Source organism: Zonotrichia albicollis, chromosome 17, assembly GCF_047830755.1.
Source record: "Zonotrichia albicollis isolate bZonAlb1 chromosome 17, bZonAlb1.hap1, whole genome shotgun sequence".
Taxonomy (NCBI): domain Eukaryota; kingdom Metazoa; phylum Chordata; class Aves; order Passeriformes; family Passerellidae; genus Zonotrichia; species Zonotrichia albicollis.
Genome location: NC_133835.1, coordinates 8,660,927 through 8,684,668, shown reverse-complemented (window position 1 = coordinate 8,684,668; position 23,742 = coordinate 8,660,927). Strand labels below are relative to the sequence as shown.

General features: G+C 46.9%; 1 protein-coding gene across 2 annotated transcripts; it reads left to right on the top strand.

Moving 5' to 3' along the window:
- The first annotated feature begins 688 nt into the window (after positions 1-688).
- On the top strand, positions 689-23,127 carry CSNK2A1 (casein kinase 2 alpha 1). 2 transcript variants are annotated; one of them, XM_074553717.1, is made up of 14 exons: positions 689-841; positions 12,353-12,546; positions 13,563-13,674; positions 14,560-14,661; positions 15,081-15,131; positions 15,822-15,881; positions 16,478-16,561; positions 16,959-17,069; positions 17,873-17,974; positions 18,866-18,966; positions 19,646-19,794; positions 21,050-21,136; positions 21,786-21,938; positions 22,788-23,127. In XM_074553717.1, the coding sequence occupies exons 2-13, from the start codon at positions 12,446-12,448 to the stop codon at positions 21,899-21,901; spliced, it is 1,176 nt and encodes a 391-aa protein (XP_074409818.1). In that variant the 5' UTR covers positions 689-841; positions 12,353-12,445; the 3' UTR covers positions 21,902-21,938; positions 22,788-23,127. The 2 variants fall into 2 exon arrangements, with proteins under 2 accessions (XP_074409818.1, XP_074409817.1); XM_074553716.1 differs by having other exon boundaries at positions 21,786-23,127.
- The last annotated feature ends 615 nt before the right edge of the window (positions 23,128-23,742 follow it).

Genomic DNA, 23,742 nt, shown 5'->3' with positions numbered 1-23,742 from the left:
GGACCATTCTCTTGCACTTTGGGGAAAAAGTGATGTCCTGAGCTGCACGGCAAGAAATTGGGCTAAAAAGGTGAAAGGCAGGGAGAGAAGGTCACAGGGCGCTGGACTAGGTCAAGGCTTGGCCTGGTTGCTGGCTCGGCTGCCGGCTCAGCAGAGGGATCAGCCTCTTCCATGAACACCGCCCGAGACCCCGCAGGCCGGGCGGGACCCCAGCGCTCTGCGGCGGCCCCGGGGTCTGGGAGGGCCGAGGCCGGGGCCGGGCCGGTGGAAGGGCTGGGAAAGGCTGATAGAAGGGCTAGAGAAAGGCTGAAGAACGGCGGGGACAGGGCTGTGGAAGGGCCAGGACAGGACCGTGGAAGGGCGTGGGAAAGACCGGGGCAAGGATCGGTACTGGGCCCGATGGAGGGGCCGGGGCAGCGCCGGTACCGGGGCACCTCCGCAGGCCACAGTCGCCCCCTGGCGGCGGGTCCCGCGCATAGCCCCGCAGAGGGACTGGGCCCAAGCGGCCACCGCTTATGGTCGGGCTTCTCGCCGACGCTGCGGAAGCCGACATGGACCCCGCCACCTTCCCGCGGTTCACGGGGGCACACCTGGACACGGAACGGGAACAAACCCGCGCCCTTCCCACACCGTCGCCACCATCATGGACTACAACTCCCACAGACCCCCGCGGCGCGCTCCACCCTTCCCTGCGCACGCCCCCGCGGCGCGTGGCGGGGCCCGCGCGGTTTCCGTTTCCGGCGCGCCTCGCTCTGGTCCCTGCGGCGGCGGCCGAGCCTTGTGCCTCCGCCATATTGTCTGTGTGCGGCGGCGGCGGCGGCGGCGGTAGCGGCCGCGCCAGGTACCGGCGGCTCCGGCGCCCGAGCGGGGCCCCGCGGCGGTGGCGGGCGGAGCGGGCGGCGGGGGGGAGGCGCCGCTGCGCCTCCTGAGCTCCTCCGCCCCCCCCCCCCCCACCGCGGGCGCGGTGTGGGCCGGGGGGCCGCGGCTGCCCCTCAGGAGAGTGGGGCCGCGACGGCGCTGAGGGGGAGCGGGCAGAGCGGGCGGGTCCGGTGCGGCGGAAAGGGCACGGCCTGCCGCCCTCTGCCCTCGGAGGGGCTCCGAGTGCCCGGGGGGAGCGGGCCGGGGCTGTGCAGGGGCCGCCCCGCTGCCCCTAGCCCGGTGCGGGGCCGCCCTCGGCCGCGCAGGAAGGGCAGAGCCCCGCGGAACGGGAGCCGTCCCCTCCCCCAGCTCTCCCGGCTCGCACCTTCGGGCCGTGGAGGTGTTATTGACTTCAATTGCTCGATCTTGCCTCTTCCCCGCCCTGCCCGGAGAAGCGGGGAGATGCGGAGGGGCACGGAAAGGCCTGTTCGTGCTCGCTGCCTCCCCCGGCTGCGCAGGGACTCCGTTCTGGGCCTTTCTGGGCGGAGGGAAGGTCGTTCTCACGGCTGTGCACACCAGTCTGTGGAAACAGCGGTGGTCAGCCTTGCCCCCGCTGTAATTTAGTTAATTGTGCCTTGGGACCGACAGCAGCGTGTCTGTTGGTAAAATGTGGTTTGTAAGAGAGGGGTAAGATAAGATTATGGAACCCTATGTGTGTGAGATCGCTTAATTTTTTCTTACTGAGGTTTTTGGGTAAAACCAATAAAGTTTGGATTGTGAATATTCAGGCAAAGTGGAGGGGCAGGCTCTGGTCTCTGGTGATCGGTTGCAGGACCTGGGGGGGTACACGGAGCTGTGTGCAGGTGGTTTAGGTTGGATATTAGGAAAAGGTTTTTCACCCAGAGGGCGGATGGAAACTGAAACAGGCTCCCCAGGGCAGTGGTAATGGCCCCAAGCCTGACAGAGTTCAGGGAGCTTGGAGAAGGTTCTCAGGCACAGGGTGGGATTTCTGGGCTGTCCTGTGCAGGGCCAGGAGTTGGCCTCGATGTTCTTTGTGGGTCACTTCCAGCCCTGGTACCCCTGAGAGGGGTCTGTCATGGTTTGGGATTTGTGTTGCTCAGACCTGACCCTGGTGCCAGGCTTTGAGAGTGGGCACTGCCCCTGGGGAAGGCTGTGCCATGTGCTCACCTGGCCCCTCCTGGGTGCACCCCACAAAGGGGCTGGGAAGAGCCCCTGCCAGAGGGGACTGGGCACAGTGGCTGCTGTTCAGAGGAAAGCAAGTGGACACCCAGCATTTCTGCTTGGGGCTGGGAGTGATTGCTTTGTTCTTTTGCACACTCTCTTTTCTGAAACAGAATTGCTCAAATTATTCAGAGTCAGAGTTGGGGCTTGTGCCATCCTGCCAGCCAGCCTGGGTGTTGGATGTGAATCCAGGCTGGATTCTGAGTGCATCATCAGCTGGGGCACAGGAGTCTCTCATCCTGTGGTTGCTGGTTTGGTGTGGTGTAGAAAAGGGCAAAGTTTCTGCTAGGAGAGGAGGGAGTGAGCTTGGGAAGACTCAAAGCAAGATTTGGGGAAAGTATGAAGCTTTATCAGTTCCTGAATTAGCCCTAAAACTGGGCTTAGGGTAATGTTGCATTTCCTAGAGCACAGGCTCTGTGTCTGTAACTGGAAGGTGGAAATTGGGATTGGGATGTCTGATCCCAGGATCAGGGATCTGCACTCAGATCTGTCTGTGCCTTGTGGCTGCAGTCCCTGTTCTCTGTGGATGGCTCCAGACAGGGGAGGTAAATTGTAATTGCAAAGGGCCAGACATTGCACAATTGTAATTGTAAAGGTCCAGACCTCTCCCTGAGCATGAAGAATGTCCATCTTTGGTGCTAGGCAGTGATCCTTTCCTTTCATCTTGCCAATGGGGAGAAGTTTCCATTATTTCACCTTTCTCCAGTGATTTCTGTCAATACCTGGTACCATAATTTCTGTTGATAGTGAAATTTGCTGTTTTGTTCCCAGTGTGTGTGGTGGCAGAGCTGGGTGTGCATGTCCTGCACTCAGAGCTTGGCCAGTTCAGCTGCTGCCTACAGGGGAGGAACTTGCTGCCTTGAGGAAGGGAACATAATCTTGGCTTTGGCTGCTGCAAAGAAGCAAAAACTGATGCAGCTGAAGATCTGGGTGAGGGGACGAGGCACAGAGCATGGGCAGATGTGGTGAGAGGGAGATGTTGGAGGAGAAAGCAGACACTTGCAAGTGGGAGGGTCAGAGCAGGTTTTCTTTGTTTGGCAGGGCTCTTGGCTTCATAGATGGAGGGAAAGTGAGGCTTGTTGGATGTTGGGAATGTGGCTCTTTGGAAAAGTGATGCTAAAATTGGCAGTAGGTTCTAGCAAATGTGGAGGAAATTGGATCATGGGATGTTGCATGGCATTAAGGTTGTTGAGGTTTGTGCAGGGGCAGTTAATGGAATTGTTTGCTTGAAAAAAGCTGGTGAGATGTGAGAATGAAGATGTGAACCTGGGATTGGGAATTGATTTGGTAAAATGCCATTTCCTGACAGTGAGACATGGAAAGACTTAGAGTTTGGTATTTGGGGCATTTTCAAGTCATGCAGATTGGGTTCATCAGCATGGGATGTGTTGGAAGTAGGAATCTTGGGGTGTAAAGGATGCTGAAAGGTGGTTATAGATTTGTGGAGTTGTAGAGAAAGAAACTTTCTGCTCTGATGAAAGGGACATGTACCCAGCTTTTCCCAGGTTTATTAAATGGTGGGTGTCCTTACACTTCCATTGCAGTTCTTCTCCATTTTCTCCTTACAGAACTAATTTTCTCTTTGTCTTTCCTCATGTCCTCTGAGGATAAGGGAAAGGAAGACAGGAGAAGCAAATGGGTGACATTGTGGTGGTGTGATTAATTTAGTGTCACATTTCTGAAGAGGCAGGGATTTATTTCTGGGTTACCAGACCTGTCACCTCCATTCTTCCTCCATTATGGAATTGCTTACATTAAAATATCTGTTTAGAACTCTTTGCATGAGATTGTTGCCATCTTATTGTCCCATAAGGGTCTTGTGAGGAAAAAAAATAAGATTTTAAGATAAGGAAACACTGCCTTGACTTAGTCTGGCTACAAACATTTGTTGCAAGACAGCTCTTGGATAATTTTTCTAAGCTTGGATATCTCCTTCCAGGGGCTTGCAAGAGCTGACTTCCCTGGAATTTACAGAATGTAATTGGAGAAAGGGAGTTCTCCTTTGAACCTGAAAAAACTGCTTGGAAGAGGAGGCTGCAGCTTTTTAAGCTGCTGTTAGTGCTCTGCTGAATGTTGAGTTTTTCCAAGCTGGTTTTTGACCCCTTTTTCCATCAAGGAGCCAAACTTACATGTTGGTGGGGGAGATTGATGAGGAGTGGGATTGTTGATGTGGTTCATGGATATTTTCTGGTTAGGAGTCCAGTAGAGAAGCAGCAACGTGAGCCTGGCCCAAGTCTCATCTGCTCCTGTTTTCACACTGTTCTGGACAAATGGCTTTATTACCCATTTCTTGCTGCTGCTTTGGGAGGCTGAAGAGCAGAAGGGAAGGTTGGAGTTCTTTGTGGACTTGGTACCACCACAGCCTCACATTTGAAAGGTTACAACTTCAATAATTTTAATTTTCCTTGGAGTTGAGTTCTGAGATTTAGGTTATGTCCTCCTTACTGAGATCTATATTTTAATTAATATTACCATGTACAGGGAGGTGGTTTCTAAAGCAGGCTGCCCAGCTCCTGCCTGTGTAATGGCTGCTCCATATTATGGCAGTTTATTTCATGTGAGTGCTGAATAAATTGTGTGCTAGATGGAAAACAACTTTGAGTCAAGCCAAGAGTTTGGCTGCAGCTTTCCCACTGGATGGTCTCAAGTGTTAACAGCAGACCTAGAAAATTGAAGTTACTCACTCTGTTTTTGCAGAGAAGTAGGTTCTGCCCTTGCACCTTCTGGAACAACCAAAGGCTAAATTAGTCCTCTTTTAATTAAGCCAAGTTCAGGGAGAATCCAGCGTGCTAATACAGCATTTCGTGCCAGAACTTGCTTTCCCTGGGTGGGAAAGGTCTTCCTGTGGTGGGAAAAGTGGCCCCAAATCCTCTGGTGTGTCCAGGGAGCTGCAAAGGTGCCTCTCCCTGTTGTTAGCAAAGCCTTTGGAGAAGGCATTTTCTCACAGCATATTTGCACATGTGCGTGTGAGTTGTCAGAAAATCTTTATTTTTAGTGTTCAGAAAATGGATGAGCGTGGACGCGCACAACAAATTAATTTCCAGTCTAGAAAAGCAAGAGCTCCTGCAGTGTTCCTTCTCTTGCAGCCTTTTTCACAGGTTTCTCTGTCTGTTACCAATGTGCTGTTGAATTCCAACCTTTCTTCCACGCTTGGTTGTACTCCAGAAGGAAAAAGAGAGCTTTTTACAGGGCTTTTTCCTCACTCTGCAGCATCTAGATTAATTTCATCTGAACTTACAAATAAAGTTACAAGTTTTGGCACAATGGCTTTACTGGGGGCTTGTAAGGTGTGAAGGAGAGTGCTGATTGCTGGAATTTAATAGCTGGGGTTTTTTTCCATTTGGTTCTTGGAATGGTGGTAGCTAGTTTCATCTTGTGTTAATAATGATAAATTTTTACAGAATTATGTCAGAGCTTCACTTGCTGGCAGGGGTTTGCACCGAGTGCCTCTTGCTGAGCCTGCTCGATGCTGGCTGAGGGTTGGACATGGTTTGCAGTGCATTGCCTGCTCCATGGAACAGCTGATCACAGGGATTTCCTGAAGAAATGGTTACAGGTAGTGCCCTTTGGCTCTGGTAATTCCTCCTGCCTCTAGGAGTTGCATGATCAGATCAATTAAAACTGTGTAACTTTTACAGATGGTTGGTACAGGTCAGGTTTGTGAGCTCTGCCTAAATCCCTCTCTGTACATGACCCATAAGAGTCAAATCAGCTGAATGATTGTCCTGGCAGTACTCTGTGCCTACTAATTAATGAGGAAAACAACTGTGTCACTTAGCAGCAATTAGGGAGGTAGAACTTTCCAGAGGATGCTGCCAGTGGAACCTGATGTCAGGCCATAGTGCTGCTGCAACATTCCCCTTTGTGAGCCTCCAGGAAGAGTTCCCTGGTGTTGCTGGGCTCTCAGAAGCTGTACTTTTGGGAACTGGAATCCTGTCCAAAGCTCCAGCAGTAGGAGATTTAGTTTTGTTAGTGCTCTTGGAAGAAAAAGGAACTGCTTCCTGTTGAAGTATTGCTTTGGCTTTAGGGCAGACCTGGAGGGATATTCCTCCAAAGAAAATCCCCCTGCCTTTCCTGCACTCCCTGCTCAGCCTGAAATGGCACTTTGGGGAAGAGGTGCAAGCAGAGGAGTTCTGTTGTTGGTTTCTGTTTGGTGTGTGTGCACAGACAAGTTGGTTTGGCAGTGCCTGGTTATATTGCAGCCATTTTTATTGGGCTGTGTCAGGAGCCCTTGGCACTGGCACTGAGGATATCCTCTGGGTTTATGGTGCTGGGAGTGGTGGCAGGAGCTGCAGGCAGGGGAAGGAGGCAGAGCCTGCCCTCAGCTGCTGGGGCTTGCCTATCTTGCTGCCCTCTGTGGCTGCAGGGCCCCATCCAAGGTCAGCTTTGGGGTCTTTCCCTTTGCTCCATGTGCTGTTGACTAACTTAGCTCTGAAAAGAATAGTGTTGATGATCTTGGGGAATTGTCTGCATAGAGTGCCTGTCCCTGCTGCTGGAGGTGAGCCCAGTGTTCTGCCCCAGTCCATGTGCTGCTGCCAGCACTGATCCTTGGCAAAGGACAGGTGCCCAACCAGGCTGAGATGCTGCAGAACCACAGAGGCTTCGTGTGAGCTCTGCTAAAATTCAGCTGGTAGAGATGTGAATGAAAAGGAAGACAAAGCATGACAGACCTTCTGCCAGGAGAGTGTGTGGCACCAGAGCCACTGCCAGGGCACCCTGGAGGTGACAGACATGTTACACCCTGCTTTCTGAGGTGGCAAAGTGGGACAGTGAAGTTTTCCCCAAGACTGTGAAGAGTTTCATCAAACATGGAGCTACAGCAAAACCATTCCTGTGGCTTCCACATAGATTGTGATCCTCATTACAGAGGATGACTTCTTCATTGGCAAAATCGTGAGGAATTCAGAGGAATCAGTGGAGCTGATGTAGGAAGAGCCAATCTAAATTTAGGATGTTTCTAATGCAGAATTACTCCAAGATGTTTCTTCCAGTATAACTAAACCTGTCAACTGCTTTCCCTGCAGACTGGCCATGCCTTGTTTTGAATTAATCACAACAGTTCATGTTTCTTTCTTAAGGGAATGTTGAGGTCATTACATTATCATTTGTTATTTCTCTACAGTCAGACACAACCAGCTATTTAAAAGAAATCTGGAAAATAATTTTAGTGGAAACTGCAGTTAAATCAGACTGTGCTCTTCCAAAACAATACCCAGAGAAAAGTTTGATTTCAAACCTAAGCTTTTTTTTTAAACTCAGATTTTAAAATCTACTTTTCTGTCAATGTTGTCCCTTTAGTAGGGAAATTATCTTCAGGAAAGGATATAAAATGTCCATTTTGTTAATCCAGGCTTGTTTCTATTTTAGCTGTAAAATCATAGAAAAATATAGGTTGCAAGGGACTTCTGGAGGTCATTTGTTCTGTACTTGTATTGCTGAAGTTTCAGCATCGTGAGAACATAGAAATCAGGTTTCTTTTGTGAGATACAGCATATTTTTAATGGAGATGATTACTATTATTTCTTTTAAAAGTAAGCTGAGTGTTGATTGATGTTGACTGCCAGCAGGCAGTACTGTAATATTTAAGCATGCCTTGATTTTTTAATTTCAGTGTTTCTCTGGTATTAGATATTCTCCAAACTCTGAAGGAACAAGTGCATTTCCCTGGGAGGATTACAGGGCTATGTGAAGGAAATCATCAACAATTTTATCTGATAATTGTAATTCTTGCTCACCCTACCAAATCACATTTTACACTCATGATTTCAGAGGCTGGGTGTAAGCTTTCTGCTATGAAAGGTAACATCTTGCTTGCAGTTGGAGATAAAAGGAGGGGAATAACCTTTGGATTGCAGGCTCTGTGCTGTAATTCTGCTCTTCTCCACTGACAGAGCTTTTCTTCTCTCCCAACAAACCCACTGCTGTCTCAGCCTGTTTACAGTCTTAGGCTGGCACAGTCACCACTGTAATGAGCTTACATGGGGAAAGTAGAAGTGAGAGGAAAGTCTCTAGACCTGTTTGGCCAATCTGTCCACTTTGCTTTCTCCTCCAGAGGAAGGTGAGCTTCTCTGGAATTCATAAAGCTGCAGAAATGTGTTCTTGGCTCTTTGAGTTCAGCTTGCTGCAGTTCAGGGCCTGTTTTATTCCTTTGGGACTGCTGTGGGCTCGCTGAAGCAGAGTTCAGGTGGGTCATTGGGAATAACCAGCTTTATGTGGTGTTGAACAAGGTTTTCTGGGTTCACTCCACTCTGGATGAACTTGGATCTTCCTGGCTATAAAGTGTTCACACTGAGGGCAAGGCATGCTGTTAACAGCAATCCACAGGAGGGAAGCCAGTGTCAAGCAGTGTTTGTGTTCTTGGGTGCATTATTTATACTGCAAACCTTATCCACAAAGGTCATCACTTGGACAGCACTTGTGAGTTCCTTGGGACACCAGTCTGCTGGGAAGCTTGGCTTTCAGCTCACTGGGAGCCTCTGGAAGTGCTGCATCATACTGGGGCAACTCCACAGGTTTGAAGTTCTGAATGGGTAACTGCTTGAGAGAGGTTCCATGCCAAGAACATTTCCATTTAAAAGGAGAAAAAAAATCATTCTGGTATCTCAGTTATTCTGGACTAAAAAAAAAAAAAAAAAAAAAAGGCAAATTTTACTAGAGGCAAAGTAGGTGTGTTTCTCAGAAACTAATCTGCATGGATTTCTTAACTTGTTTTGTTGCTACTTGCTCTAAGTGCATGCATCTGGAAGGACAGAGGGTGTAGGAAATTCCTGTACTAATTGGAGTAGGTGCTGGAAGTATGGATCCATCACAAAATATCAAATTCTCTATGGGGGCTTCGTTGCCCTTAGAATTAGAGTGCATTGTAAGGATGAGAACATCCCTTTTTAAAAATAAGGGGGTTTGTAACTAGTTTAGATTTAAATGTTGTAAAAGAGTCAAAGAGAGAACACTGAGAGGCTTTTTACTATTTTATTGAACTTTAGGCACAAAATATCTGAGCTTGCCAAGCTGTTTAGACAACAGGCTAATTCAAACTTTTAAGAACTGATCTTTTTTAATTAGTAGGCCTTCCAATTAATAAATTCCTATATGGTGGCAGCACAATTATTTATCTCTGGGCTGGGGCTCTGGGTGCTCCCCTTGGGTCTGTGAGCAGGACAGGAGCTGTGTTTGGCTCTGTTCTTGCCTGGGATGAGCAGGGTTCCCCTTGATAAGGCTGCTGTGTAAGAAATCAGCTCATTATCCGTTTGTTAATGCTCCAACGGCATTTCTGAGGGCAGGCCTGTGTGGGAGAAGGCAGCAGTGAGACTTTGGGGTGGTGTTGCTTTGCTGTAGCTGTCATGTGAGCCCTTCTGGGTGCTGTCTGTCCCAGGGATGTCACCACAGGGGCTGATGGAGAAGCCCTGCTCTGTCCTTGCACAGTGAGCAGCCTGTCAGACTGTGGTTGGGAGTTTTGTCTTCCTCTCCTTGTGACCTCTGGTACATTGCCTAAAAGCTCATGGTTGTTTCCTAGTTAAACACTTCTCTACCACAGAAATTAAAATTTTAATGTTGTTTCTGGAGGTGCTCAAGGCTACACTGGACCCTGATCTCCCCACATCTGCTTTGATTCGGTGATGTTGGGCAGATTCTCCCAATATAAATTATTCTATGATTCTGTCATCAATGCAGGAATTAACAAATGACAAAACTTGTTTGGATTCTGCAGAAATAGAACTCCTGTTTTATAACAGGCTCAGGGCTGTTCTCTAGGTGCAGTCACTGCTCTTGCTGTAGATTTTTCTGCTTTAAAACTGCAGGCTCAACTGATGCCTGCATGTCAACACCTGTCCCCATTATCTGTCCTTATTTGTGTCATTCCCTTCTGCCAAAGAGCTTGGATCCACTGCAAAATAATCCCCCTCCAGGGGCACTGAAGGCAAAAATCTATACAAATTCCTTGGCAGTTTTGAGCAGAGAGTGAGCAGCTTTCAGGCAGGGTAAGTTTGTGTATGTCTGTGACTCTGTTTGCTTTAAAATTTAGTTATCTGTGCAGATTCTCTCCCCTTCCTGTGTAAAGAATAGTAGACAATAATACCTACCCTTGTAAATAGACATTGTGTGCCATTCTTAGAAGCTGCAGTTGATGATTTCCTGAAAAAGCCCTTCTCTGAGCAGCCTGTTACAATGTGCTGCTTGAGCTAGGCTAGAGCTACGTGACAAAAAATAGCCACTGTGAAATTTGATCTATCTTTAGATAATGTGATTGATTTTTCTTTTTTTTTTTGTGCTGAAACTGATCTTGCTAAGCTGGGTGAGGGGAGCAGTCACGTGTGCTTTATTTATACTGGATTGTGCTTAAAAATTAAAATTGCTAAGTCATCTGAGACATGTATAAGTTCAGTTAATTCCTTCACAAGGAGGATTGGGCAGAGGAAATGGGCCAGTGCATCTCCTGCCAGAAGGACAGGGAGTGAGAAGAAACACGAACACAGTGATTGAACTTTGAAATCTAATAAATTTCACTGTACTAAACTGTTCTAGTAAACTTGCATGCTCTAGTAATGCCTGGGGACATCTAATTTCTAAGTGTCTGAGTCATGCCACATAAATGCTTTGAGGTCTTAGATGATTGCTGCCTCATCTTCTGAAATTGTATTTTGTGAGAGGACTAGCATTTTATCTAGGAATAGACTTATTATATTTTGAGGAATGCTTCATATTCTTCCATTAGCTGGACACTGAAGTGCCTCATCCTCCTTTTGTGGGTCTAAGGCCTCAGTCACCCTTCCATAGTGGATTTTGGGATAGTGCTGTGTCCCTGTTTACCCTTTGGACTGGATCACTGCACCCCTGTCTACCTGAAGCTGCCACCAACACCATTTGTGTGTCGGTAGGTCAAAAAATATCCCAGTGCTGAGCTCTGTCCCACCCAAGGAGGCTTTGCCCGTGGCAGAGAGCCCTTGCATGCTCTCCTGCCTCTGGAAGCAGGACCAGCTGCTGGTCAGGCTGTGTGACACAGTGAGGGACATCAGACCTGTGTCCCCCAGGTCCTTCACAGCCAGCAGGTCCTCACAGGAGCTGAAGTGCTGCAGACCTCAAATAAACAACAGCACTGTGCCTGTAGAGCAGGATTTTGCTGCTGGAGTTTTCTTCTGTTGTGACGTGCCCTAGTAGCTTAAGCCAACTGCTCTGAGCAGATTTCTTGGTCTTTCTCATTAATGTGTGATTAATGGGGCTGTTACTTCCTTCTGCAGGCTGGCAGTTGCCCATTTTCTCTGAAGGGATAAGATTGGCACAACAAATAAGTGTGTTAGTTTAGATAACAGTGTTGCCCAGTGTTGGAGCACAAACCCAGGGCTGGATGGCCCTGCCACGTGCTGCTGCACCAAACAGTGCTGGTCCCTGCTCCAGTACAACTCCCTTTCTTGTAATTTCTTTTGAAAGCTAACAAGGGGGTTCTTGTATTTAAACATCTTCCCCTTGTGAAGGATTTGAGACTTGTAAAGGCACCACGTTTGTCTTGGGTAGGACAATATTGATACACAACTGTAGTGAGTTACTGCTGTCCTAAATATTCAGATGTGGATAGTAAAGTATTCAGACATATAGGATAAAGATACAGTGTTTGTCTCTGACATACAGTAACTTTCTTTTGAGTGGTTTTGACCAGTCTCAATACTGATAAAACTAATCAGAAGATTTGCAAAAATTGCCTTGGAAGGAGGAAGGATTGGAGGTGCTTTGGGCAAGCAGAATGCAAAGGAACATCTTCAGACCCTCGCAGCAGTGCATTTCTTTCATGTTTGAATAAAGCATAATCCAACACAGATGCTGCTGTCTTTTGGACAGTCAGATTTAGTGCTTTGACTGTAGGAAGTTGTGACTAAAGCTGGTTTCCATCCCAGCAGAATTGATTTTGTTACATTGGATGGCCCAAGACTTGTGATAGGGGTGAGACTGTAGCTGTTGCTTTCAGTCTGCAGTGGAAAGGAGGGGATCTGTCTGCAGATACAGAGCACATGGCATTCTTTCCTTTTGGAAAGTTACCTCTACAACCAGCAGCTGGAAACAAGGTGCTGAAAATTACCAGGTCAGCACGTTGGTTTGCTAGGGGCCAGTCCTGTGTGAAGGAGAACAGACAAATGGCTTTCAAGAAATCCCAGGCCTGTGGCTGGGCAGGCTCCAGCCTTTGCAGCAGCTTTTAATGATTAACTTAAATACTTTTGAAGTACCTTGAGAATTGAACCTCTGGTTTCTGTTCTGTCTGCAGGTGGAGGAATCTGAGGCCTTTCTCCTCTGTCAGCACTGCAGAGCAGGTCGCCTCTGATTTCACATCGCGCTTCCGCCTGCCAAGCTGTCTGATATGTCGGGACCCGTGCCGAGCAGGGCCAGAGTTTACACGGATGTGAACACACACAGACCCCGGGAGTACTGGGACTATGAGTCCCACGTGGTTGAGTGGGGGTAAGTCTGGGCTGCCTCTGCATGTCCCTGCACCAGGATCAGTCCCTGTGGATCCTGCATAGTGGTACTTGGGGAGTTCAGGCAACTGCGCTGCGTGATGGCAGCTTCTTGGCAGATGGCAAGGGAAAGGATCACAACTTCTCTTCAGAAAAATGTTTCTTATCAAACTTTTAAATTCCCAGTTGTGGGAGAACGTTTATAGCAGCTTCCTTTAAAGTTTGAAGAAGTTTTGCCAGGTAGTCGAGAAACATCCCCTTTCAGAGGGAAGAAAATGTATTTCTGAAACAATCCAAACAGTCCTTGAGTGCAGGGCTGAAAAGAAATGAAAAGACTTTCAAACTGAACTTGCTGCTGACTTGGATAAGTGAGGAAACTCCACAGACTGAAATAGGTACATGCTATTTTATGACCTGTTGCTCAGCTCTCTCTCCAAGTGCTTGGAAAAGACATGGCTGCCTCTCTTTGAAGGAAGGAGGTGTCTAAATTGAGCTCATGACTAAAGTGTCCCAGAATCAGACAGCAGTGGTGGCAACTTCACAGCTCTGCGTTCCTGCTGGGATATGGAGGGCCCAGACAGAGTTCTGCCCTCAGCTGTGCAGTTCCCAGTTTCTGGAATGTACACAGTCATCTGAGCATAAGTGCTGCTTTGTGCCCAGACTGTTTTTAAACAGCCTTGCACTTAGATTTTTCCTCCTACTGGCTTTGTTGAATTTTACCAGCATTATACAAGGAAAAATGGAGCTTCCAAATACAGAGAGAAGGGATAGTTTAAGTTTGCTAATGCTGAAATACATAGTTGGGCTTTCAATCCATACTTTTGGATTGAATCTGTCTTGGGCAAATAGAAGTTCCCTGTTTCTCTCCTAGTTCTTAAATCATGTGGTTCAGGAGAGGTAAGGCACTAGTTAATCCCCTTTGTCTGTGAAGTTAGGCAGTGATGCAGTGTTAAGGAGCAGTTTATAAATTGTGATGGAAATGACTGAGCCCTTTGGAACTGTAACCTTTTCTCTCCACAGAAATCAAGATGACTACCAGCTAGTTCGAAAATTAGGCCGAGGCAAATACAGTGAAGTATTTGAAGCCATCAACATTACAAATAACGAAAAAGTAGTTGTTAAAATTCTCAAGGTGAGCTGGGGATTGGGCAAAAGATAAAATCTGTCGTGAGGTGATGAGGAGGCCAGAAAGGGCTTTTTGATGTTCTAAAACTGAAATCCTTAAAGCCTGGCTTTGGAGTGTCACTCAGTGAAACAGGGCATGGGTTTGAGCCTGCTGATATAAGCCCTGCAGTTAAGTCAGATCTCTGCCTGTAAGGAATTAGGCTCTGTCTTAAAGAAGCCCTGATGTGCAACACCTTTTTACTTGGAACTAAACAACATTTCAGCTGGTGACTACAAAATTCTCAACTTCTCTAAGTGCTGGTGTCCTGGCAGGCTGTCATGGCCTTGGCCTTCATTTAGTGACCCTCCAATATCCCATAGAGTCTCACAGTTCAACATTTGCCACATGCCAGTTCAGAAGTCTTGGAGTATCACAGAACTCTTTGGGTTGGAAAAGCACTCAGAGATCATCAAGTCCAGGCAACACCCCAGCATTCATGTCCCCAGGTGCCACATCTTTTAAATCTATTCAAGGATGGTGTCCTCACCACTGGAGCAGCCTGTTCCAGGTATTGACAGCCCTTTCTGTGAAGAAATTTTTTTCCTGGCATTACTTGAGGCCATTTCCTCTTGGCCTATCAGATTATGTTCAGAGAGCTTTTTTAAAAAATGCCATCTTCCAGCCTCTCCTTCACTTGGAGTTATTGTCTGTAGCTGTCAGGGTTGTGTGGTTAGAAAGGAGACGGCAGATATTTGAGCCCTTACTGGTGTGATGCATACTCAGGTTAAATTTCAAATGTTTCAATATATTTTGCTGATCTGCAGTCACCTGGGTGTTGTCATCTGGCTGTTGAGCTATTAGCCTCACTTTACTGCAGGGCTTTATCTTACACTTTGGGTTTTTCTTCTTCAGCCTGTTAAAAAGAAGAAAATCAAGCGTGAAATCAAGATCTTAGAGAACTTGCGAGGCGGTCCCAATATAATCACCCTTGCAGATATAGTAAAAGATCCTGTGGTGAGTAAGGGAGAAACTCAAGGGGTACACTGGGGTTAGGGGTGAAGTTGCTCTGTTTGATTTCAGCTCTGACCTGGCTTTTTGTTTTCCCCTGCTCTTAAATCCTGCTTTTGAATTGACTGATCAGATCAGCTCTTAATCTGATAAACTTCTTTTAGAGGGCCCTTCCCCCACAGGTCCCTCCAGCCCCTCACTCTGTGAGGAGGAGATACCAGCAAGCTGAGTCAAGTTAATTCGCTCTGCAAACAGTGCTGCTGGAGGCTGTGGGCTCAGGCTCTGCTCTCTCTGTCTGAGGGGAATCATAAATATGTCCAAGGCAGAGAGATTTTGTGCAGTTTTAGTAGAAAAAAAAGATGCAATTCATTATTCTAAGTGGAAACATAACTTACCATGGCTGAATACTTTTTTTTCTCTTTCAGTCTCGAACACCCGCTCTGGTTTTTGAACATGTAAACAACACAGACTTTAAGGTACAGTGTGAGATGTGACTTTGCTTTTATTTTCTGTTTGAAAACCACTCATACTGTCTTTCTGGGGAAGGACAAGTACATAGGACAGGTATTTCCTTCCAGCATAGGAAATGCTTTTAAAGGTAAATGCAGTTGGGACAGAAGTTTGTAATTAGCCCATCAGTACCATTTTGCCACAAAAGTTAAAGATGAGAATGCAGATTCCAAGAGGTATTTAACCTTGGGAGCAAATGAATCTGTTACCTTGTGGTCCATCAGTGCCTGTGTTTTTGAGGCATATGGCTTTTATGTGTACAACTATTTATTGAAACCACTTTAAATGTGGACAGCTGTTTCTGTGGCCTTCAATACTCCTGGGAATGGGGATTTAAATGTTTCTTTGTCCCTTCATTCTGACCTGCCTCAGAAGAAGAAAGGCTGTGCAATGCCATCCATCATGCTTGTGCTGGGTGGGTACAAGCAGAGGGAGATAGTGACAGGAACCAGGATGTGCTGTCTGAGCAGAGCTGGAAGTAAACTGTGTATGGGATTTGCAAAGGGAGAGGAACAGATTGATCAGAGTCAGGTGTGGGATCAGAGTAACTTGAGAAACTTGGACTATACCTTCAGATGAACTTGGAGAATGGCAGCAGCCCTGAACAGGGGTTTTTTGGATATTGAACACTGACATGATGTGTTTGTGTCCCACAGCAATTATACCAGACACTAACAGATTATGATATTCGATTCTACATGTATGAGATTTTGAAGGTAAGTTGGTGCTTTGCTGTTTTGTTGGTTTATTTGCTCTCAGCTAATCACTGATGATAGTGACATCTTATCACTGGGGGAAGGAGAGTCCATGGAAGAATTGGGCAGAAAAATACCAAGTCAGTATCTATTTTTCAGCATTTTGGTACATTGAGGTACCTTAAAATCCTAAATCAGGAGTACATGTAGCCTCTGAAAAAAGAAAACTGTGAGCTGTTACTGGCTGAGTTTGTGCTCAGGTATAATGTGAGTCAAATGTCTTCATCCATTCTTCTGAACTAAGTAATTTCTCCTTAGGAGTCTGGAGGAAGGGGGCTTGTGTGATCATTAGTGCCTAGTAACTATGCTCTTAGAGATTCTGAAATTCCAATTTTTATGAGGAAGCACATGAAATAAAGTCAAGAGACTTGTGTTGCTGGGACCTCCCTTTGAGAGGGGGCTCTAGAAGCATTTTCTGTGATCAGTGAGTCTAGTCCAGGATCTAACACTGGACAGTCCTGTCATCTAGTTAGGCTTGATATGTGTGGAAATACTTTTGAATATGGTTAACTTGAGCCATTCTTGTGACTCCAGCATCTGTTTCCTTTCACCTGCAGGCTCTAGATTACTGCCATAGCATGGGAATCATGCACAGAGATGTCAAACCTCACAATGTCATGATTGACCATGAGCACAGAAAGGTAGTGTGGGGGGCTGGGGGACAGGGAGGGGTCCTGCTTTTCTCTTGGCAAACTGGGATCCCTTTTGGGTACTCCTGTGTAGTGGTACTAGCAGACCTCTTTGAATAAGACTCTGCTGTAATGGTGTGGACAAATATAAAAGGAGAATATTGTGCTGCTTTCTGAGGCTTTACTTGGTCACATGTAACCGTCAGGCAGGGTTGTAAGGAGAGATATTTTATTTAGTCTGCTTGGTGATATGGGTTTGGGGAGAATATGTAACCAGACACTCTGATCAAATTAATTGAAAATGGAAGACTTATAAATTAACTTCATACTAAGTTCACCAGTGTCATTGAGCCAGTGGTAAGCTGGAGCATCCCTTGAGCCTTTTTTCTTTGTTTTCTATCATTTTTAGCTTAGACTAATAGACTGGGGTTTGGCTGAATTCTATCACCCTGGCCAGGAGTACAATGTCAGAGTGGCTTCCAGATATTTCAAAGGACCTGAACTTCTTGTAGATTATCAGGTAAGAGTTACCAGGACTTCTTACTGACTTTGATATGGAAAGTCAGTGCCATTTCAAGGTAATAAACCCAAAATTCAGATGTCTAGAGAGCTGAAGCTGAAGACAGTCTGTTCCAAAATGTATGGCAGAAAGCAGTGGCCATAAAGCCACTGAATGAAAGAAACAAATGAGTAGTCTCAGGACCTGAGGAAGAGCTGCAGAACTATCATTATGGATCTTGGAATACAAATGTTGAATATTTTTTTAGCAAGGCTGTGTTTGCAGTAAGGTACAGGAATGAAACAAAGCCCCTGTGGGAACAGCAAGTACTGCGTGAACTTCTAAATTAAGCTATAAAAGCATCCCCTTATCTGATGGCAGTTTGCATTATGGAAATCACAGTGTTCCTGGTGACTTTCAGACCATGCTGGTTCTGGAAAAAAAAACCACATCCTCACCTGTCCATGGACCCTGGGGAGTCCACACCTTTTGTTGTTTGTTCCAATGCTTCCTGTCCCAACACACATTTCTCACTGGTTTATAACATCGGAGTCTGCAGCGAAAATAAAAGAAAGCTCTGATTTTTAATATCCTGGCAGACAGGGATGGAATTAGGATACCTGCTGTCCTGCTAATTGCTGTATCCCAGTTTGAGTAACTGAAACACTGAGCTGAACAGTGGTTTAGGGATGAAGATAGTTCAATTTGTTTCCACACATGGCTGTGTTCATATCACCTTGGTGGGGTGGGGGAACCCTGTTAGTTTTGGAGGTCTGTTCTGCTTAATTCATTAGCAATTGAATTGTCCTTCTGGTTTTGTACAGATGTATGATTACAGTCTGGATATGTGGAGCTTGGGTTGCATGTTGGCTAGTATGATATTCCGAAAGGAGCCATTTTTCCATGGCCATGACAACTATGATCAGGTGAGAGCTGGTCATGTACAATGTCTGTTCTCTTAGCACCATGAAGGTTTCCTGCTTAGGCTTCTATCAAGTCATCCAGAGAATTTTTAAACCTTTCTCTAATGGCTTCTTAGCTCAGTTTGAAGCCACATTCCTTTTCTCAACTGTGCAAGATTATGTAACCAATTAAATAGAAATGGATTTGTAGAGCTTTGTAGTTAGGAGCTCCTCAGTAGGTGTCTGGGAAAAGCTGTAGAAATAGTTATATTAAGGCTGGTGTGTTCTAGTACATAGTTTGACTATTCCTGAGGTTATGTGGAAAGTCCCTGCCACTACTCCCTCTCCCCCCTGTATAGAAACTGTGAATTTGGTACAGGTTTATACAGGTTCTGGAATCTTTGATGTGTTGCCTTTGGGCCAAAATTTTTATTTTTAAACTTTTATCACATGCTCAGCATGTGACTGCCATGCAAATATTCTGGAACAGGGACCTTCTGTTCTCAAACCTTTATTCTGGAGCTCTCTGGGGTGGTGCTTCACCTTTCACATGCAAGATCCAGATTTTCTGCTTTTTTGACCAGTTACTCTTCCCTTCCCCTCTGTTGGCTTTGAATATTTTCGTGCTGCTAAGGGAGGTTGTGGTGTGAGGTCTCAGGTTTAGAGATTTTAGGGTCTGTGGCTCCCTCCTGGCTGCCTTGGGGTACTGAGCTCCAGCTGTGAGTTGAATCATGTTCCTGATGCCTGGGACTGTGTGGCTGGGGAAGCCAGAGCCACAGGCTGACCCTGTGGCCTCTGATTCATACTGCTGGGATCAGGTTCCAGCTCCCATGGGAATGTGCTGCTGTATCTTCATGCAGGCTCTGGTATTATCATCCCTTCACAGCAGTGACTTGTTTTTGTGTTTGTTCCCAGCTGGTGAGGATAGCCAAGGTTCTGGGGACAGAAGATCTGTATGACTACATTGACAAATACAACATTGAGCTGGATCCACGTTTCAATGACATTTTGGGCAGGTGAGCCAAGGTCTGGAGTCTCTTTGGTAGATCCAGACAGTTACAGCTTTGTCAACAGACCTTGAAATGAACAAAAATTTGTGGAAGAAATCAGAGCCAGGATTCTGGAGAACTGACACTTTGTGCCTTTGGTCCCTTTTGCCAGTGCTTTCCATAGTCCTTTATATGGAAATGGACCTGAGGAAAGATTTTTAAATGTCATTCAGGCAATAAAGGAGCTACTGGAGCAGAAAGCATGAAGGGCAAATGCTCTCTCCAGTCTGGAGGGGAAAAAACAAAATGGTGTTTCTCAGCATTAGAGTGCAGAAAGTCAGGTGCTGCTAAAAATGGCATTTATATGTTTTTTCCCCTCATAGTGGGACTAAAATTAAAAGAACTCACATTGGGTGCAGAAGAGATGACAGAACCTGCAGTTCTAGGCCTGTAATCCATCCTGAGCATTAGTCCTGCTGCTGTCTGGGGTCATGGCAGGGCCGTGCAGGGGCCGAGGTGGCTGTGCTGGGGCTGTGCCTGCTGTGCCACCACGTGGAGACACAGTGACACTGCTTCATCTTCTGGAATGTCTGAGTCCTGTGCCGCCCTCAGGGCTGGACATCTCTCACAGCTCTTGCTCCTTAAGAGAGTGAGTTTTGGCATCGCTGTCCCCTGGCTGGCCTGATCTGGGTCTGTTTCCCTGCAGACACTCCCGTAAGCGATGGGAGCGCTTTGTCCACAGTGAGAACCAACACCTGGTGAGTCCAGAAGCTCTGGATTTCTTAGACAAGCTGCTGCGATATGATCACCAGTCACGACTCACAGCAAGAGAAGCCATGGAACACCCCTACTTCTGTAAGTATCAGCTGCTGTCCTGAGAGTTCTGCCTCTGGGAAATCTCTGTTCCCATGCCTTGTGCAGATGGGAGCTGAGAATGGCAACAATGATAAGCCTGCTCTGCAAATATTTGTGCTGGAGCTGAGGCTGCTGCTCTCTGTGTGCCACCTCCACCAGCCAAGGAATTAGTGTTGGGTGCCCATGTCAGGCCCATGAATCAGCAAGTAATATCAAGGAAAGTCACCTAATTAATGTGATTTGGGGTTGCTTTCTGCAGGTGTGTGTGGATTCCTCCAGAGAATTCTGGTTTGTTGATAAACAGGTGTTTTCACTCCTGTTGCTAAATTGCTTAGCTACTGCTACATTAAGGTCTTGATATTGCAAGCAAAAATGTTACTTTCACTAGTAAATGCTTTTAAGTGCTTGCTGTTCTTCACAGATATTGATATCTAGGGATTTGAAGCAGCTGCAACAATGCATGATGTCAATATTTGCTCAGGTGGTTTGGTTTTGGGGTTTTTTAGCTGCTGCTGAAGGGACCCCTGTAATTAACAGACTGTTGATCTGTGTTACACCTGTTGGAAAAATCCCAGGGGAATGTTTTGCAAGTATGAGCATTAGAAAAGCCAACAGCTTGGAATGTGAGAGCTGGACAAACAGTTCATTAACTTGTGTTCACAAAAAGATACACGTAGTGCTGAGCTCAGCAAAGCTTGGAATTCCCTTGTCTGACACAGAAGGCCTGGGAGGCAGGAAGGGATTGTCCCTGTTCAGATGAGAGCCTTATTTACATCTAGCTGAAAATCAAGAGTTAGTAAGTTGTGATCATCTCATGGATGACAGGTTCTAGTGACACACCTGACAGCTCACAGAGATGCAAGATGTGTATAGAGACATGACACATCATTGTAATCAGTGATAATCCTGCTTGCTGCACCCATATTCTGGGTTTGGCTTTCTGCAATTACACTGTTGCTTAGCACAGGAAGATCAACTTTGCCATAATAACCTTTGTCTTTTCCTGTCAGACAGTCCTGCTGAACCCCAAATCACATCATTTAGCTGATTTTCCCTGATATCATGTGACCTTGGTACCTTCTTGAGTGCTTCCCGCTGGCATTGGTAGAAATGCCTGTATTTCAGTGGATGGTGGTTGATGTTGTTTGGCACAGGCAGAGTGCCAGGACTGGCTGAGCACAGAGGCCACAGGCAGTGTGTGTGCCTCAGCAGCTCTCTGGCAGCACAGCACTCACTGGTAGTGTGCTCTTCCTAGACCCCATTGTGAAAGACCAGGCTCGGATGGGCTCGTCCAACATGGCGGGTGGCAGCACTCCTGTCAGCAGTGCGAGCATGATGTCAGGTCAGTTCTGCCAACTCTGTTGGTGCTTGGGCTGCTGAAGCTTTTCCATGTGTGGGGTGGGTGGGAGGACCCAGGAGGGAGAGTTCAGCAGGCAGGGAGGGCGGTGTTGGGTCATCTCCCGGGACTGGGGACAAGGGCAAGGAGAGCTGCAAAGTGGGTGGGAGAGTCTGATAAGGAAGGCCTTGGGCAGCCTGACCTGTTTTTCTGGTCTCATTTTAAGAAGTTCTTTGCAGTTGATTTTCTGGCAGCAGCTTGAAGGACAGTCCACTTGCACAGGCTACCCAGAGAAGCTGTGGCTGTCAGATCCCTGGAATTGTTTAAGGGCCAGGTTGAACGGGGCTTGGGGCAACGTGTTCTAGTGGAAGGTGTCCCTGCCCATGGCAGAGGGGTTGGAACAAGAGGAGATTTAAGGTTACCTTTTCAACCCAAAGCATTCTGTGATTCTGCCCATCAGTGACACTCAAGGGTGTGCAAATCTGTGCCCTTCCCAGAGCTGCAGAGAACAGTGACAGATCTTTTCTCTCTTTAATTATTTTGGCAGCTCTGAAAACATAACTGACCCACAAAGCTCCTGCTTGACTTCAGAAGCTGTCCTGGATAGCAGTGTGCTGTTTTTCCTCTAATTCCTGCTTACCTGTCTCTCTTCCAGGGATTTCTTCAGTGCCAACACCTTCACCCCTTGGACCTCTAGCAGGCTCCCCCGTCATCTCTGCCACCACCACCCTGGGGATGCCGGTTCCAGCTGCTGCGGGCGCCCAGCAGTAGTGACGGGCTCAGTCTCCTGCTGCCTGAGCTGAGTCAGGTGGGGAAGAGGTTTCCCCCTCCACCTCTCCTCAGGACGCAGCTCGTGCCTGGCAGGGGAAGGGAGGGGATGAACGCTTTGGAGACACCGTGTCTGAACTGTTGCTTGTGGATTTATAGTAGTTCAGTCATTATATACAAAATTATTATAGGCTGATTTTTCTTTTTTTACTTGAACTTTTCGTAACTCAGGGGATTCCCTGAAAATACCTACAGATGGAATACTTCTTGGACAGTTTTTCTTCCCCCCCCCCACCCCTCCCAAAAAAAAAAAAAAAAAACACCAACAAAACAAAACAACTCTTCATGTAATAACAAAGATGAATCAACAGCATTTCCAAGCTCTTGCATCCTGCTGGAAATCTCTTCTCTTCATGTTCCCACCATTATTCCTCCACAAGCCTTGGGGGATTGTGCTGTTCTCCAGAGACTACCAAACCAAGTCTTCATGAGGCAGGGGAGGGGATTCTTAAAGTACCACTCACTTGAACCCCATGTCCTGCATATGTCCCAGCCAGGGTACACTGAGGAGACAATTCCAGTAGGGAGAGGTGGGATAAGCTTAAAAGGAATAAGTGCAGATAGCGTCCAAAACCCTAACTGGATTGGATAATGTCTCCTTAGGAGTCAACCAGAATGCTAACTCACCCCTTGCATGTAATTTTAGTCTTAAAAATGAAGTTACTGATCCAGTTGGAGTCCTTGGCACCTCCTGAGACAGGTGCTCCTGTAGAGTAAGCCCTGCTCTCATCAGCCCCTTTCTCGTGGAGGGTTCTTCCAGCCATTGCTTGGCTTGGATCTCTGGAATTAATTTGTTATTGGGTATATTGTTTTTAAATTGTTTCTATAGGTTTCGAGCTGGTGGCTACTTAAAGCTGGAAAAATCAGACTGCGCCAAGTCCGATCCCACATCTTCACCCACCATCCCCTCCCTCACGTGCCATGTGGTGAGAATACCAGTTACCTCACAGTCTTGTAAATATGCACTGAGAGGAAGGAGCCAGGAGACGTTAACTTAAACTGAAATGGTAGATCAGTAATTGTGGACAAATATTATCATTGACAACGGAAAAGCACCCTTGTTACAGCCCTGCTACCCCTTGCTGTGTATATATACTTTGTCCTTCATATGTGAAAGATCCAGTGTTGGAATTCTTTGGTGTAAATAAACATTTGGTTTTATTTATCGAGGTTAGATTTAAGTTCCCTGTGTAGAGGCCTCCCTGGGGTGGTCATACACTGACACAGGAGTGGTGACAGCCATATGTGCCCTGGGCAGGCCATGTCCCTGTCACACCCATGGGGAGCAGTGCAGAGAAGCCTTACACAGATGTCACAAAGCCAAAGTATCTCCTGGGAGAAGGATCTTTTGCCATAACAAAAAAACCCTCTTCTGTCTCAGCCATGATGGTGGGGAATTGAGATGATGAACCAATTATTAGTTGTTTGCCTGTTGCAACTCACTGGATTTCTGTGACTTGTTTTCAGTCACCTAACGCTAGGCTGGCTCAGCTGGTGTGGCTGCAGGCACAGTGGCACCTGTCCCTTTCAGTGACCCCTCATCCCAAAGCCATTGCAGCAGTTGTTCCCGTGGACATTGAGCGATCTTTGCGTCCCTCAGTGGGTGCTGACGCCTTGGCCTGCAGCTCCTGCCTGGCCCAGGCACCCATCCCTCGTATGTTCTTTGGAGAGGATGGACATGTGCTTCCACGTTGCTTAGTTCATTTTAGGATGGGGCATGTGGGCTGGATTAAACTGATTTATGGGACATGGAACACTGCCCCTTGCTGTGAGGATTGCCAGCA